Below are 18,067 nucleotides of genomic sequence, written 5' to 3'. Positions count from 1 at the left end.
AAAACGTTGTAAATAATAGTATTTTATTTTCACTTTCTGACTTTCTGGTTTGAAAATCGGCGTTATTCTGAATCGGCGCAAATCGAGGGCTACCTGTAAATACGTTTTGTTGGTATGAGAGTATGGCACATAGTGATTGAAGCTGACAGGATATTTTCTGTGCTAGTGGTAAATTTGAGAGATTGATGTGCTCAGCAAGGCGGTAAGTTATAATGCTTGTACATTTGGGGTTAGATATTCATTCCTCGCATTTGGAAGTTTTGATTCCAGGTCTCAGCTCATAAGTTTTTAAACATATCCAAACAGTGAGTTTGCTCATGATTTGTGATTGACATTTTAAAGACTAGATATTTTTTGGTGACTGGAGATAAAGTTTTGTTTGTAGTGAAATCTATATTTTAAACAAATGCTGCATTAAAGAGAAATTGTTCTGTTCATATAAGCACAACTAAAAGTTTAGTAACTGTTATAAACAGAGAGCAAATAATAATTGTCATGTGACATGACAGCGGTAACCAAAAGGTTTCGGCTAATGAAGCGACAATCAAACTACGACCTGATGGCCAAGCTGTATAATTCTTCAAAAAGTGAAAGTTCATTTTTTGTGTTAATTAATAAAACTCGTCATATATAATTTATAATTTTAGTTTTTATATATATTTTTACATTTTTTTTCTACAATATTTGTTGGATTGTATACACATTAATTATTAATGTTATTTATTCTAATAATTGCACATCCTACGCTGACACCCACAGGTGGAAATCTTCGAGCCCGGAGGCTTCCTGGCATCCGCGAAACTTCGCGTTGTATCGGGCCGCATACTCGTAGAACCGAGCAAGCTGAGGCGCGGAACAAAACAAAAAGATCAGAAAACTAAATTCGGGGGTGGGGGAGCTGATGACGGAGGCAGTATGACCTCTGAAACGTTGGTAAACATCGACCAGACTACACAGCGCAACAACCCAGAAGACAGAAATCTTCATCGCCCTGATGACGGAGGCAGTATGACCTCTGAAACGTTGGTAAACATCGACCAGACTACACAGCGCAACAACCCAGAAGACAGAAATCTTCATACTCTGATGACGGAGGCAGTATGGCCTCTGAAACGTTGGTTAACATCGACCAGACTACACAGCGCAACAACCCAGAAGACGGATATCTTCATACTCACCGCTGTGAGAACCTCAAGTTTTACATAACATATAATTCTTAAGAAGACAGTCTTTTTTCAGTTAATATCTTTGAAGTCAACTTAACAAAGAATATTTACATTTCTTATTTCAAATATAACTCCAAATTGTTTGTTATTGAACTAAGTTTTGATGGCATGAAGACTTGTATCACAGCCTGGATCATCATCCGCACTGCTATGAGAATCTCGAGTCTCTCTCACATACATGCACATTCACTCTCATTTTTAGTGTTACTTCGTAATGAAATCCTTATAATTACATGTTGTGTTTTTAAAAATACAAACTTAGAAAGAACAAGTTACTTACATATTAACATTACCAAAGCTTACCTAAATAATATTTAGTCTTTGTCTTAGAATAATAGTGGTTTCAAACTCCTGTACCACAGGAATTTAATACTACGTAAATGGTTTAACAGTAAGCAACTTCAAAATATGGCCAGCTGGATCATGTGTAATCTGTGCTGAATGGATGATAAAAGTAGGAGACACGGTCCTTACATCCAAAAGAACTTAATAATTCACCATTACACACGTACTTGAATGATTTTTAGGAACAGTTTTGCTGTTCTTATTCTCAATAAAATAAAATAAAATTTATAAATACAATCTGTGAGTGACATGCACAGTCTTTCATGTAAAGGCAAGTTGTATATGAAGCTTAGTGATGGAGGCTGGACATGTCACAAACAGTAAAACAAAATATTAGCATAAAACATTTGGTCATCTGTTTATACCTATCAGTCTGTCTATAACTCATCCACTGTTAGATGTTACTGTAATAATCAAGTTGAGTCCTGCTTTACTTATGGGAACTGTATAACTATATTTATTTTCTGAAAAGGAGAGGTGGTGTTGTAATGTAATTTTTTAAAAGATTTCTGTCTTCTGGGTTGTTATGCTGTGTAGAAGACAGAAATCTTCAGACTCTCCGCTGTGAAAATTTCAAAACTCGTCCTGATGATGGAGGCAGTATGACCTCCGAAACGTTGGTAAACATCGACCAGACTTCACAGCACAACAACCCAGAAGACAGAAATCTTCAGCCTCTCCGCTGTGAAAATTTCAAAAATCGTCCTGATGATGGAGGCAGTATGACCTCCGAAACGTTGGTAAACATCGACCAGACTACACAGCACAACAACCCAGAAGACAGAAATCTTCAGACTCTCCGCTGTGAAAATTTCAAAACTCGTCCTGATGATGGAGGCAGTATGACCTCCGAAACGTTGGTAAATATCGACCAGACTACACAGCACAACAACCCAGAAGACAGAAATCTTCATATTCATCGCCCTGATGATGAAGGCAGTATGACATCTGAAACGTTGGAAAACATCGACCAGACTACACAGCGCAACAACCCAGAAGACAGAAATCTTCATATTCATCGCCCTGATGACGGAGGCAGTATGACATCTGAAACGTTGGAAAACATCGACCAGACTACACAGTGCAACAACCCAGAAGACAGAAATCTTCATATTCATCGCCCTGATGACGGAGGCAGTATGACCTCTGAAACGTTGGTTAACATCGACCAGACTACACAGCACAACAACCCAGAAGACAGAAATCTTCAGCCTCTCCGCTGTGAAAATTTCAAAACTCGTCCTGATGATGGAGGCAGTATGACCTCCGAAACGTTGGTAAACATCGACCAGACTACACAGCACAACAACCCAGAAGACAGAAATCTTCAGCCTCTCCGCTGTGAAAATTTCAAAACTCGTCCTGATGATGGAGGCAGTATGACCTCCGAAACGTTGGTAAATATCGACCAGACTACACAGCACAACACCCCAGAAGACAGAAATCTTCAGCCTCTCCGCTGTGAAAATTTCAAAACTCGTCCTGATGATGGAGGCAGTATGACCTCCGAAACGTTGGTAAATATCGACCAGACTACACAGCACAACAACCCAGAAGACAGAAATCTTCATATTCATCGCCCTGATGATGAAGGCAGTATGACATCTGAAACGTTGGAAAACATCGACCAGACTACACAGCGCAACAACCCAGAAGACAGAAATCTTCATATTCATCGCCCTGATGACGGAGGCAGTATGACATCTGAAACGTTGGAAAACATCGACCAGACTACACAGTGCAACAACCCAGAAGACAGAAATCTTCATATTCATCGCCCTGATGACGGAGGCAGTATGACATCTGAAACGTTGGAAAACATCGACCAGACTACACAGTGCAACAACCCAGAAGACAGAAATCTTCATATTCATCGCCCTGATGACGGAGGCAGTATGACCTCTGAAACGTTGGTAACCATCGACCAGACTACACAGCACAACAACCCAGAAGACAGAAATCTTCAGCCTCTCCGCTGTGAAAATTTCAAAACTCGTCCTGATGATGGAGGCAGTATGACCTCCGAAACGTTGGTAAACATCGACCAGACTACACAGCACAACAACCCAGAAGACAGAAATCTTCAGCCTCTCCGCTGTGAAAATTTCAAAACTCGTCCTGATGATGGAGGCAGTATGACCTCCGAAACGTTGGTAAATATCGACCAGACTACACAGCACAACACCCCAGAAGACAGAAATCTTCAGACTCTCCGCTGTGAAAATTTCAAAACTCGTCCTGTTGATGGAGGCAGTATGACCTCCGAAACGTTGGTAAACATCGACCAGACTACACAGCACAACAACCCAGAAGACAGAAATTTTCAGTCTCTCCGCTGTGAAAATTTCAAAACTCGTCCTGATGATGGAGGCAGTATGACCTCTGAAACGTTGGTAAACATCGACCAGACTACACAGCGCAACAACCCAGAAGACAGAAATCTTGATACTCGCCGCTGTGAAAACTTCAAATCTTACATCAATTTTTTTACATTCTCCTGATCCTGTTCAGACTAATCTTTAGTGACTGATAGTACGTCTTTCTACTGAACCCAGCTAAGTAGACTTTCCCCACTTTTTTACGTAGGGATGGAATGTGCAGTTTCTGAAATTGTGTGTTCTGTTCAGATTACTAGGTGACGGACAAGTTTCGGAAACTCAGTACGACAGGAGAGTGTTAGGGGTGAATTAACTGTTTAACTGAAGAGTTACACTGAGTTCTGGCACATACATAATATTTTATACGAGAAGGAAGTTTCAGCACTGGGTTCTCAAGTGCAGAGAAAATCATTTAGAACCTTCTATTTGTACTTTATAAATTCATGGATTTGCTGAGAGCGATGTAAGTGAATGACTTTCATGAACTTAACTATTTGCGTTATCTCATGTACTGTGCTTTGTCGAGGGATACAAAACCAGAGATTCTGTATGACTGTCACTGTTTTCTGCATTTCACTAAATGGGAGAACTAACAATCAATATTCAAAATTTTGATAAAGTATAACTTTAAAAGTGACTTATGGTCAGTTCGGTTACATCTTCGAAGTTAATTCTTATGGTGCAGGAGCTACGCGTGTATTAATACATCTATGAAGTTGGTGCGATTCCGTAAAAGTCTTCAGTTGGCAAAATAAAATATCCATATTATGTGATACATGCCATTAGGATTGTAGAAAAAAAGCATTTATTTCTAAAGACTTCGCCATATATTGTACCGATTGACCAGTGGGACACAACTTGGGTTATGTTTTCTGAAAAGCTTTTCCCAAATGACATGCTAATTTTTCGCCTAAAGTTCCTTTGGTGTTTACTTTTAATATGTCTTTAATCTTATTGATTATTTCTCATATTATTGTTATTAGAACCATCCTCTTTTGGCACTGCAAATGTAAAACAGTTGTTTTTCATGTGTGTAATTTGTACTACTTAAAGTAGATTTATATATTAAACGCTGTTTAGAATAAGACTTCAACTCTGATATGACATGGTTCCCAGTATGTTTTCTGATCTCATCATATTTAATTGTATTATTTAAAATATTCTTAAAAATGTATATTTTATTTCGGTAACTGGACACTTTCATGAAATACGGACAGGGTTTGATGTCTGTTGCTTGAAAATTAAAATGTGCATGGTATATGAGAGTTCTCTGACCGAGCACTTGGCTAGTTTTGGAATGAAGTTGGCTTATTGATGAATTACACAATTTGTTTTGGAGAGTAAAAAAATGCAACAGCATTTCAAGGAAGAATTCAGATACTGAAAATGAAATAGGTGATACCAAAATTATATCGTTGTATTGAGTATATGTATGTACAGGCACAGATATTGCGTTTCTTACAAATTGAAGGTTTGTGGCAACCCTACGTCGAGCAAGTCTATCAGCGTTATTTTTCCAACAGCGTGTACTCACTTCGTGTCTCTGTGTCACATTTTGGTGATTCTCGCATTGTTTTTTTAGACGTAATGCTATTGCACACTTAATAGACTACAGTGTAGTGCAAACATAACTTTTATATGCACTGGGAAACCAAAAAAATTGCGTGACTCGCTTTATTGGGATGGTCTGGAACCGAACCCGCAATATTTCCGAGGTACGCCCATATTTGATTATCCAAACCACAGTCCAGGAATAGAATCTTCTAATATGAAAGTCCACCGTTAAACCAGTTCATAAATCATTCATCAGCACAAGAATGATAGCTTGTCATAATCAGGACTGAAATGCATTGAGAGCTTGTATACATTGGTTGTTTCTATCTGATTTTTGCCCCAAATTTCTTAATTAATAAACTTTGTTTTACAATGTTTAACTTGAGCAGAGCATTTTCTTCCTCTCTTTTCAAATTCTGAAATTAGATTGTGTAAACTGGACCTTACTTTTGTATGTGCAACAGTTTGTATGAAACGGCATGCAGGACTGGAATTAACCTTTTGTAAGCAAGGAGACAGAAGTATAATAAATTAAATTAAATTCGTGGCGTAACAGCTCCAGAGAGCCAAAGCCGACTAACTTGACTGCTGGCCTCACGTTCACATGCCTAAGCAGAGGTGAACGATCATCCAACCAGATACAGAGTGACCCCCAGTCATTGCTAGTTTTCCTGATCGGATTACGCTACTCATTGTAGCTCCCCAATTTCCTCACGATGCTGGGTTGGCACCGGTCGAAAGCTCACGAGAAACTTCCTTCTCCCCCGAGACTCGAACCAGCGCGCATTCCGTATCGCCGGTCGCCTCAGAAATGTAATTAAGAAAAATGCTGTCTGCATTCAAGGGGCTTTGGATGGCGTCGAAGGACGGGTTATCCGTAGCAGCAATAACAGATATCGTAATTAAATTCTTCTGTGGACTTTCAGTGCTGACTCAAAATACAAGTTTTCATAAATATCCTTCGAATTTCTGCTAATGTAACACTCGGACGTACAGACAGACAGAGAAGGCAGCTCAGTTATGCGCTTGTCTTTCTTTTTAATTCTGTAAAAAAAAAATTGGGTTAAACATTTCCATGTTTGGTTTGGTTTAGAAAATGAATGTCATATTTTCTTTCTTCCTTGATAAATTATAGAAGTTTTGAAATCAATACATTATTGTCTTTGATCATCAAAAGATGGCGAAAGCCGGTATATTCCTTTGTATCATCAAATCTAGGAGTTATACAGAGCACGTTCTTTCTTCACGATTTATCTTGCTTGCAGCAGTGAAATGGTTGGCCTAATACGAGTCTAGTAAGGATGAGATTAGGCAACATCAAATGTCAGAGAGCAATTTAGTATGGGCAAACGGGAGGTGCGTAGTTTCCGAGACTTAGACAGAGACAGAACTACACGTACAGATGGAGATATAACAAGATGAAAAGTACCAAATGGCTACTGTACAGTGTTGTATCAGGCCGAGAACTGCCATTAGTGAGACAGAATTAGGCCCATTCCCATTACCCTATTAGAAACTGGATAAAGACTTGTGGTAACTTGAGCGACTGGTAGAGACACCTACATGCTCCGTAATGAAGAAAAAGGCGTATCTCTTCACTGACTAATACCTAATTCTGTTCTTATTGGTCTTATTAACAACACAAACGAATTGCGATATAATGTGTACACTTTCTTCAGGTTTCACATAAACACAAAACCATGCGTTGTAAACATTGTTTTTTATTCTTTACTGATTTAGTTGTTTATTGGAAACTGGCGACAGAAAAGCGTGGGGGTGAGGGTGTTTAGGTTGATTGTTATAGAATAGTAGTTTACTTTAATACCGACTGGCTATCGAGGTCTACATTCAATTTTGGTTTACCAATGGCCCTATAGGAGCGCTAGAAGATGGAAGTAGATGGCAGTAAAGTCAAAACGCATCCTGTTATGATGTGCGGGTTTACCGTAGCAGTTATACGCGTGCGATTGAAATTAATGGCTTAGTAATTAATGGGCTTAAAATGAATTGAAATGTTAGCATATAAAGCGTCGAATTGAGCACGATCTATAACAGATAAGCCAAAAATATCTGCTGATGTAAATTTAATAGTGCACCTGGTCTATGTGAAATATACATTTTACGCCGATATAACACGGTTTCACTCATTGTGTGGTGCATTACATCGCAGTGACTCGGTTCCACATCGTCGTTCATGACAGTGCGGCTATCACGTGATGCCCTGCATAATGATGTGTTCGTATTGTGGTAATAAATATACGGGAAACAGATAACTGTCTCTTTGTCCTTTTCTTGCGTGAATCAAACGTAAACCAGTCTTTGTCAAAGTGGAATCTGTTGGGTCGTCGTGCGGTGTTTGCTAGAATGAAGTCTGTAGCAGTTTATTACGCTAGATGGCAGCTTGGATTGCCAGCTCTATATCAGGGCAGCCAACGCAGGAATCCTGTAACATGTCTGTCTTCTCATCCATGTTACGTAATGCTGGAGGTGGTGACAGCGTTGGAGAACTAAACAAAACAAAATCACAAACCATAAAATTTAAACAGCAACATCTGATGTGATAAGTTAATACAAAAATAAGGTAATGAACTGACTGATAAGTTCAAATATTTTGTTTCTAACTTACAGTTAACGTTGCAATATGTGTTAGCTTTTATGTATATATAAATGAATTATCAAATTATAAAGCAAAAAACTCTCTCAGCATTTCATAATTATATAAGAACTAGAGAAAATTGTTGACAGTGGAACCACGGTTCCGGAGAATCTGACGTAAATACGTGTCTGTAATGTAATGAAATAATTCTTATATAAGACAAGTAATTGTGATATTCTAAAAACTTGTGCATGTCTTTTACTATACAGCTCAGAAACCTGCGGGGTGTACAGGAGGTTTATATTATACTTTCTCCAAGATCCAACCATTGCTTTCTTTTCATTTAATAATCCTGCTCGTACACGGGACATCACAAGGAAGTGGTCAGAATCGATCTGACATCCATAAGATTTGACATGTGCCTTGAATCGATAAGTACGTGATCGATTTGTGTAAATGTGGTACCATCTGAGGAACACCTTGTTCTCTTACGGATTTACCTGTGAGGAAACAGAGTGGATCCCACGATCAAATTACCTGATGCTGTAAAAGAGATTAATCTTGATCGATTGTCATTGGTGTTACTGTGCATGCCAATCGCGGGTAGGTACATCACTTCTTTACCCAGCTGAGCGTTGAAGTCACCTAATACTATCTTAATGTCGTTCTTCGGGCATGCATCATAGGAGTCCTCAGTTGGGACGTGACCATTTACAATGCTATAATTAAAAAATCTTCCTTTGATCCTTAATATTGCAAGTCTTGAACTAATAGGAGTGAACCCTATCACTAGATGTTTAAGTTCTGGGGAGACCACAAAACCTACACCGAACAAATTCTTCTTGTCATCACAACTTTAGAATATTTTAAAGCCGTGTTATTCCAAGATGCCTTTCACAGTCCACCTCATTTCTATTCCTGCTTTGTATTTCTTGAGCTGGTCCAGTAAGATATTTACAGCTCCTGGTCGCTACAGCGTCAGGACATCCCAAATCACAATATTTAGATCCACATTTTTCCGAAATCGTTGTCCATTTGATTTGCCCGTCTGTTGTCCACAAATCCATCCGGCTTCTTTCTTTGAGGTTTCATAACATCTTTCTCTTTACGAGGTGGGGTTGTTAGCCCCACGCCCAATCCCCAACCTGGACGACCTGGTCTCCATATTCATGTTCCCTGGAGACTGGGTGGCCTGGCTATACCCCCCGACATTGGGTATCTCGGAAATCCCGCTCCCCGTACTCACGGTTGTGAGCCCCTGAGGGGTCCGCAGTATTTACAAAGGGAAAATACGACAGTTTCTTACAAATTCATCTTCTGGGCCACAGGATAATTTTCAAATTTGTGACTTAGTGAATCAGATCCTTTTAAAGGAACAAGAACAGAATTTGCCTTAGCGCCATTCGTCCTTAGTGCTTGCTGTCCGAACGACAGAAAACATCTTTGCCAGGGTTCGAACGAAGGAAACATTTTTCTCTGGCCTATGGGCGATGGGCTGAACGGCGCCCGGGCCCCTCAAAAATCATCTTTGAAATTAATCAAGTATACTGAAACAGAGCGTTATTTTTAAATAAGGGCGAATGAAATTGCAGTTTTATTTTTCACGTCTCTTCCGAATATTTTTAAAATTATTCTCTATTTTATAGAAAAAGTACCTAGTATTAATTGTAGAAGAGGTTTGGTGGGCCCCAGAGCCGGTCTGGACGCAGAGGCTAGAGGAAAAAGCCGGCCGGGGCGTGATGCTGACCACTCACCCCCATCTAGTGCCGAGGTCAAGGAAGGGAGGAGCTATACCTCCTCTCCCCCCAAACGCCTACATGGCGTATAGTGGGACAAACTTTACTTTTTTACCTAGAATTAATTATTGACTTGTTACATTTATGATTGCATGTAACCAAATTATAAGTTAGAGTAATTTTTTTTTCAACCACCAACAATGTGTAAATATGGACCGACAATGGTCAGCCTCTACGTAAACTCCTGCGTGTATAACAATGCAAGAAAAAGGATTCGAATTTCTAACTCACGCCTACAACAATCTTGGCTGAGCATGCCGTAAGGCTCTTTTCTCGTTTATTATGCATGCATTATAATAGCCTGAATGAACCTTATTGCACTCCATTACTTTACCCAAGAAACTGATTGTTACGTCATCTGTTTACTCGTCATTGTTGTGTTTCATTATCGCCGTCAACAATCCGCTTTCGTCATTGTGGAAAGAGCTGAGCTGTGAATCGCTTTTAGGAGAAGTGCGTCGTAGATTAGATAATTTTGTGCTAGTGAAAACCTTTTAGAATATCACAAGTTCTTATCTTATATAAGAATTATTAAGAAGTCTGTGAAACTCCATTTTAGTTTTGATTAAATTGATAATTGCCGGTGGGCATCGAGGTCTCTTACAATCGGACGAAGTTTGAGGTAAGGAATTTCTATTTATTATTAATGTTCATCACATTTAATATTTTCATCTCCATTTGTGAACTCGTGTAAGAGAATTAGGATTGTCTTCTTTCTAACTCAGTTTCAAGTGACATTAGATTGACTTCTGTTTGTTCACGGCATCATTGATAATGAAAGAATATTCCAGTAGGCAATTAACTTTTTAAAGGTATAAAACGTGTTTAGTAGCCCAGAATCCTAATAAAAATATGTCGATTCTAAGAAGTGGGGTTTATATTCTGAAAAATAATTCGAACACTTTACAATTCCTGATATATCGACATTATTAAAGCGTTTTAGGGAACTGAGAAGAATTTTTATTTCGGTTCACAAGCCTAATTAACGATGAATCTCCCTCTTATGATCTCCCTACATCAGCAGCTTAATTCCGGGGAATGTTTGCTATTATTGAGTGCAAAGTATTTATGGGTGCAAAACGTGGTCTTTCACTTTGAGGGAGGAACATAAACTGATGGCCTCTGAGAACAGAGTGTTGAGGAAGATGTTTGGACCCAAAACGGGAGTGGGACAGATAAGAGAGAAAATGCATGACGAGCTCCTCACCCGATGTTGTTGGGGTGAGTTGAGTGTTTACAAGGCCTGAAGGGAGGAGACCTCTGAGAAGACCTCGGCGTCAGTGGGAGGATAACATTAAGATGGATCTTAGGGAGATGGGACTCGATGGAGCGAACTGGCTCAGGATAGAACCCGGTGGCGGGATTTTATGAACACGATGATGAACCTTCTGTTTCAGAAAAGGAAGTGGGCTATTTTCTTTGAAGAGCCGAGTACCAATCGACTTTTCGTAGAATATCTTGCTCATTGCAGTGTGTGAGTAGCGTGATCTAGGCCTGATCTACGCATGCGTTAGAACAACTTATAGCTTTTGTGACTGTTCCCAACTGGAATTACCGCGTTCATTTCATAAATTTAAATGACATATTGCGCTCGTGGTTTATATAAATTTGTAACTTAGGCAGGAAAGTCCTTAATCATGTAAGCTCTTACGCACTTTTAGTTCTACAGAGAGAAGAACTCGAAAATTTTATGCTTATGAAAAGGCGTAACTTTATTTTTGCAAAATTTATTTGTTAACTGTCTCGTTCTGCTTCGAAGGTCATGCAATTTTATGACATATTTTAGTCGTAATTTTTTTTAAAATCGGTTCACCAGAGTAGAAGCATCTAAGACTTTATAAATTACACTGATATTTTATAAGCAATGTCTACGTAGTTTACATATAAAAGATTTAAAAAATGCGAGTAATGACAAACACTTGGCATGCCTTATTGAATGAATCAGTCACATCTTCGGGGTGATTAAGTCAAGAAGAGTGAGATGGGCGGGGCATGTGGAGTGCATGGATGGGGCGAGAGGTGTGCACCGGAAATTTTTGGAAAGCCTGGGTAGAAGAGGCCGCTGAGGAGACCTAGACGTAGATGGGAGGATAATCTCAGGCCGGATCTATGGGAGATAGCAGTTGAAGGAAACTGGATTTTGTTGGTCCAGTGGAGGGCTTTGGTTGGTTCGGTGTTGAAACTTCGTGATCCGTAAGCCGTCTAGGTAGGTAGTTAAATTAGTCACATTTACAGCTTTGTCATTTTGTATTGAATCTCAACAGGCATTCTACAACAAAGATAAAAAAATGAGTCTATGGACCAGAATCTAACAGTAGCCCAGGTAATAAAATGTCTCGCCTTTTATGAAACTTTAAGTTTCATGTCCGTGCCTCTAAGTCACATTCACAAACAGATGAAGACAATCCACGCCTTCAATTTCCACCCTCTAAGATCCATTTTAATATTATCCCAGGAACGCATGCGACTCTCAACTGATCTTTATTTTTTCAGGTCTTCCGATTAAAAATTGCACTTCTTGTCTCTGCCATGTGTTCTACATGCCCCGCCCATCTCATCACCCTCGATCTGACAGCCTACAATTTATTAATTAGTGAAGAGATCTATAAATCTCCGTATTATGCAATTTTCACCATTCCCTTGTCAGTAACTCTCTCGCAGGACCAGATATTCTTCTCAGTACCGTGTTCCCTCTCAGTCACTTCCAGTTGATGTGCACACGAGTCGGTATGAAGAAAAACCTGTAACAGCGATCGACTGATTTTCAGGAGATGGAGTCAAACCAACATCGCAGCTGTTTCCAAGTCGGCGTCAGGTGCACGTGCACCAAAGCTTTGATCCGTCTGAATAAACTAAGAGAGAGGAACTTCTTGTGTGACGCGGTGTTTAGGTCGGAGGACGGCGGAGTCTTTCGAGTCCACAGAGTGATTCTGTCGATGCGTAGCGAATATTTCAGGTTTGTTTATTCACTGACGTGGTTTATTAACACGTGAAATGAGGACACAAGAGACGTCAATTCGTATGTGAAATGTTTTATCCCCTCTGATGCAGAAACCTGTATTTTTATACGGCTGATTGTCTTTTGTTATTTGTTCGTTGTCATGAAATCTCACGGCATTTCAGACGTACCTACTGCCTTCTTTCCTTCAAGATGGAGGCAGTAAGCACCCCTGAATCGTCCGATAATTTCTATGAGACAACATCCCGGAAGACGTAGGTGTTTTTTGTACTAATTTTTAAGTGCGGTTGTACCAAGGTGACAGTCAATCGATCTGGAGGGAGAAATAAAATCCCTTTCAAAAACGTGTTCTTTTTAATACATAAAGACGACCGACAAAGTCCAGAAGAAAGTTGGTAATGCCCGGAACATTGACAGCTGCTGTGTGTTGCTCTGTCTGAAATAAACTGTAACAAAGATCTTCGCGAGATGTGTTTCATTGGTAGGAGAAACTCGATCGATAATTTATGCATACGTTAATTTGCTTTTTTTAAATAAAATCGTGGCGCGTTCTTGAAATGAGAAATGAATTTTAAGCACGAGCCTTTGATTCTGTCTTCCAAGAGACGTATCTCACGTCTTGGTACAAGCTGTGCCATCTTTCAGTTTTTTGACCATCAAATCTTTCCGTTTGTCTTGCACTGCAAAACCCTTAATTTGTAATAAGAAATTCTTTGCTGGTTGGTGATCACTTTTAAAGGCCTCGTAGAAACATCGGCTTTTCTTTTAAGTTGTTTATTGTCGGGAAAATCTTTTGACAGAACAAATAGATTTTATATTACGAACTGATCAATCAGTGGAATGTACAGCCTGCGATGTGTGTTGAAATATTTGCGTTGGCTTTAAAATTTTTGTATTAGTTGTTATAACCTCAGATATCTCTTGAAGGCGTCAAGGTAATGTAAGAAACGAGGTGACCTTTCTATAGTTCAAATGTTCGCTGCTTGCTTTCCGATTTTTAGGTTAAATTCTTTTAAGCTTTCGCCCGCTTTTGAACCTCTCGCATTTAATCCGGTCCCATTAGTACACATTCTAGGAATTTTTTAATTATTCAGGTAACAAAAAATTCATCCACCACATTGACGTAAGGATACTTTTATTTGGCTACGTGAGTCATAAAAACTTAAACTTTATGAGCATGACTTGTAATTTTATGCTCGCCGTTTCTCCAAATCGACGTTTCAGGACCCTCTTCACAACATCACTGCACACCAGTGAGGAGACTGACATTCTCCTCCACGGGGTCAGCTCAGACATGATGACCCAGATACTGGATTATGTTTATTTTCGCGAGGTGGACATTTGCTCCGACAACGCGTGTCGGCTGCTCGAGACGGCTGACTACTTGTGTATACCGGACGTACCTAAACTCTGCTGCGACTTCCTCAAGGACGCAATGGACGCCGGCAACTCTATCGGCATCATGCAGTTCGCAAGGTAATTGATGTTCATTTGTCATTTGCTGTGACGCCTGACTTTGTCGCTGGAGCGAATCAGCTTTACTCAAGCTGAGTGCCGGGTCGGAGATTAAAGCCTCTGACTGAGGACTGGGCAAATTATAAAGCGTTGGCATTTTGTTATTAATGTGCGTGTCTTCTTATCTTTTACTATACTATAAAAATTTGTGATTAGTCGTTGTCTTCAAAAAATGACGTCATCAACAATGCCAACAGATATTTGTTTACTCGGCATTGTTGTGTTCCACAACAATGCCGAGTAAACAAATATAACGTTTCACAACAAAGAAATCAAAAAATATCAAGTCAGTCGCATTATCACTGCTCCAGAAGAAGCACTTAGCATTCTTGAATATTGACTGACAGTTGGCCTAAAACATCAGAAAAGTGAAAGAAGACGTTATCAAGTATATGAAGTACCAACTCCAACAACTTCAACAAGGTAAACTGATACTCATTCGATATATTACGATTACGAAAACTGTTATGAAAACTGGCCCCTTGATCGATTTTAAGACGAAGATTTGCAGGGGTGGGGCTGGACGTAAAAAGTTGACTGAACAAGAACCTTTGACCTCTGAACAGCGACGTAAAGAACTACAACATCAGACATTTAAGAAATAAAGAGAAGCGAAAGAAGACTTACATTATAAACGAGACCATTTTAACGACACACGTAGAAACACAGACGAAGATTTGCAAGGGTGGGATTGGACGTAGAAAGTTGACTGACCAAGAACAGTTGGCCTCTGAACAGCGAAGTAAAAACTTAAACAACAGAACTATTTAACAAATAAAGAAAAGCGAAGGGAGAGTTACATTGATAAAAGAAGAAAAACTTATTCAACAAGAACAGAAGAGCAGAAGAAAACAAACGAAGACTTGCAAGGGTGGGATTGGAAGTAGATAGTTGACTGAACAAGAACTGTTGGTCTCTGAACAGCGACGTAAAGAACTACAACATCAGACATATTTAAGAAATAAAGAAGAGCGAAGTAAAACTTACATTGATAGACGTAGAAAAACTTATTCAATAAGAAGCGAAGGGAAAAAAAGCAGACGAAGATTTGTAAGGGTGGGGTTGGACGTAGATAGATGACTGGCCAAGAAAATTGGCCTCTGAACAGCGATGTAAAGAACTAAAACATCAGACGTACTTAACGAATAAAGAAAGCGAAGGGAGACCTATATTGATAAACGCAGGAAAACGTATTTAACAAGAACACAAGAACAAAAAATCAGACGAAGATTTGAAAGGGTGGGGTTGGACGTAGATAGTTGACTGACCAAGAACTGTTGACCTCTGAACAGCGACGAAAAAAACTAAAACATCGGAACTATTTAACAAATAAAGAAAATCTAAGGAAGACATACATTGATAAACGTAGAAAAACTTATTCACCAAGAATAGAAGAGAAAAAACGAAGATATGTATGCATTGGGTTAGACGTAAAAAGTTGGCTGACCAAGATCAGTTGGCCTGTGAACAGCGAGGTAAAGAACTAAAACATCAGAACTATTTAACAAATGAAGGAAAGCGAAGTAAGACTTACATTGATAAAAGTAGAAAAACGTATTCAACAAAAACAGAAGAGGAAAAAAATCAGACGAAAATTTGCAGGGGTGGGGCTGGACGTAGAAAGCTGACTGACCAAGAACAGTTGGCCTCTGAACAGCGACATAAAGAAGTGAAAAATCAGATTAGAGAAAGTGCTCCGAATAAGACACTAAATTAACACCCCGAAGGGGGATAGTTTAGTGTCTTACTCAAGAATTTAAAAAGCAACCAACCCCCCAGAGGGGTGGTTCGCCAAGTGTTTAAACCCCCATTCAGGGGGTTAGTTTAGTTTCTTACTCAGGGGTTAAAACACTTGAATGAGATACTAAACTAACCCCCCCGAAAGGGAATTAGTTTTGCGTGTTACTTAAGATTTCAAAAATCAATGGTCAATTGTTTTAACCATCAATTCGTGGCGGTTAGATTAGTTTCTTACACAAGGTTGGTGGCGTTTTACAAACTTGACCAACCCTCCCTAGGAGCTCCGAAAGGAGCGCCCTGCTCTAATACTATAAAAATTTGTGATTAGTCGTTGTCTTCAATAAATTACGTCATCAACAATGTCAACTTATGTTTTTTTATACTCGGCATTGTTATGGAACACAACAATGCCGAGTACAACATAACAATGCCTAGAAAACAAATAATGATTAACAACAAAATCTATCAATCCAGTCTCATTATCTCTGCTTCAGAAGCAGCACGTCGCATTCTTGAATATTGACTGACAGTTGGCCTAAAACATCAGAAAAGTGAAAGAAGACGTTATCAACTATTTCAATTATCAACTCTAACAACTTCAACAAGGTAAACTGATACTCATTCGATATATTACGATTAAGAAAGTATTATGAAAACTGACATTTGATCGATATTAAGACGAAGATTTGCTAGGGTGAGGCTGGACGTAAAAAGTTGACTGAACAAAAACTGTTGGCCACTAAACAGCGACGTAAAGAACTACAACATCAGACCTATTTCAGAAAAAAAGAAAAGCGAAAGAAGACTTACATTTATAAACGAAACCATATTAAGAACACATGTAGAAAAACTTATTCAAAAAATAAACAGAAGAGCAAAAAACAAACAAACGAAGATTTGCAATGTAGGGTTGAACGAAGAAAGTTAACTGTTCAAGAACAGTTAGCCTCTGATCAGCGACGTACAAAACTAAAACATCAGATCAATTTAACAAATAAAGAAAAGCGAAGGGAGATTTATATTAATAAACGCAGTAAAACATATTCAACAAGAACAGAAGAGCAGAAGAAAACAAACGATGTCTTGCAAGGGTGGAGTTGGAAGCAGATAGTTGACTAACCAAGAACACTTGGCCTTGAAAAGCGACGTAAAGAACTAAAACATCAGACATACTTAACAAGTAAAGAAAAGCGAAGGGATATTTACATTGATTAACGAATAAAACTTATTCAACAGGAACAGAAGAGCAGATGAAAACAAACGAAGACTTGCAAGGGTGGAGTTGGAAGCAGATAGTTGACTAACCAAGAACACTTGGCCTTGAAAAGCGACGTAAAGAACTAAAACATCAGACATACTTAACAAGTAAAGAAAAGCGAAGGGATATTTACATTGATTAACGAATAAAACTTATTCAACAGGAACAGAAGAGCAGATGAAAACAAACGAAGACTTGCAAGGGTGGAGTTGGAAGCAGATAGTTGACTAACCGAGAACAGTTGGCCTCTGAACAGCGACGTAATGAACTAAAACATAAGACCTACTTATGAAATAAGGAAAAGCGAAGGGGGAATTACTTGCAAGGTTAAGGTTGGGGTTGGACGTAGATAGTTGACTAACCAAGAATAGTTGGCCTCTGAACAGCTACGTAAAGAACTAAAACGTCAGACCTACTTAACAAGTAAAGAAAAACGAAGGAGGATTTACATTGATATACTTAGAAAAACTTATTTAACAAGAACATAAGAGCAGAAGAAATTAAATGAAGACTTGCAAGGATGGGTTTGGATGTAGATAGTTTATTAACCAAGAACAGTTGGCCTCTGAACAGCGACGTAAAGAACTAAAACATAAGACCTACTTAACAAACAAAGAAAAGCGAAGGGGAAATTACTTGCAAGGTTGGTGTTGGACGTAGATAGTTGACTAACCAAGAACTGTTGGCCTCTGTTCAGCGA

At 39.0% G+C, this 18,067-nt stretch overlaps 1 protein-coding gene across 2 annotated transcripts; it reads left to right on the top strand.

Annotated features, from left to right (window-relative positions):
- Window positions 1-7,333: 7,333 nt before the first annotated feature.
- LOC147874646 (kelch-like protein 3) lies at window positions 7,334-14,444 on the top strand. Of its 2 annotated transcripts, none has more exons than XM_087344486.1 (3): window positions 7,334-8,084; window positions 12,664-12,851; window positions 14,079-14,444. In XM_087344486.1, exons 2-3 carry the CDS (start codon window positions 12,667-12,669, stop codon window positions 14,332-14,334), a joined length of 441 nt encoding a protein of 146 aa, XP_087200612.1. In that variant the 5' UTR covers window positions 7,334-8,084; window positions 12,664-12,666; the 3' UTR covers window positions 14,335-14,444. The 2 variants fall into 2 exon arrangements, with proteins under 2 accessions (XP_087200612.1, XP_087200613.1); XM_087344487.1 differs by lacking the exon at window positions 7,334-8,084 and adding an exon at window positions 10,326-10,517.
- The last annotated feature ends 3,623 nt before the right edge of the window (window positions 14,445-18,067 follow it).

Source organism: Zootermopsis nevadensis, unplaced genomic scaffold, assembly GCF_977971745.1.
Source record: "Zootermopsis nevadensis isolate Lab colony 2312 unplaced genomic scaffold, Znev_1.0 Znev_ptg000007l, whole genome shotgun sequence".
NCBI classification, from domain to species: domain Eukaryota; kingdom Metazoa; phylum Arthropoda; class Insecta; order Blattodea; family Termopsidae; genus Zootermopsis; species Zootermopsis nevadensis.
This window is presented reverse-complemented; position numbering and strand designations above follow the sequence as displayed.

Excerpts from the sequence above, each read along its gene's own strand:
- LOC147874646 (XM_087344486.1), top strand. The coding sequence starts at position 12,667 with ATGGAGTCAAACCAACATCGCAGCTGTTTCCAAGTCGGCGTCAGGTGC. Across the intron at positions 12,852-14,078 it reads ATGCGTAGCGAATATTTCAG|GACCCTCTTCACAACATCAC; the intron begins GTTTGTTTATTC and ends TCGACGTTTCAG.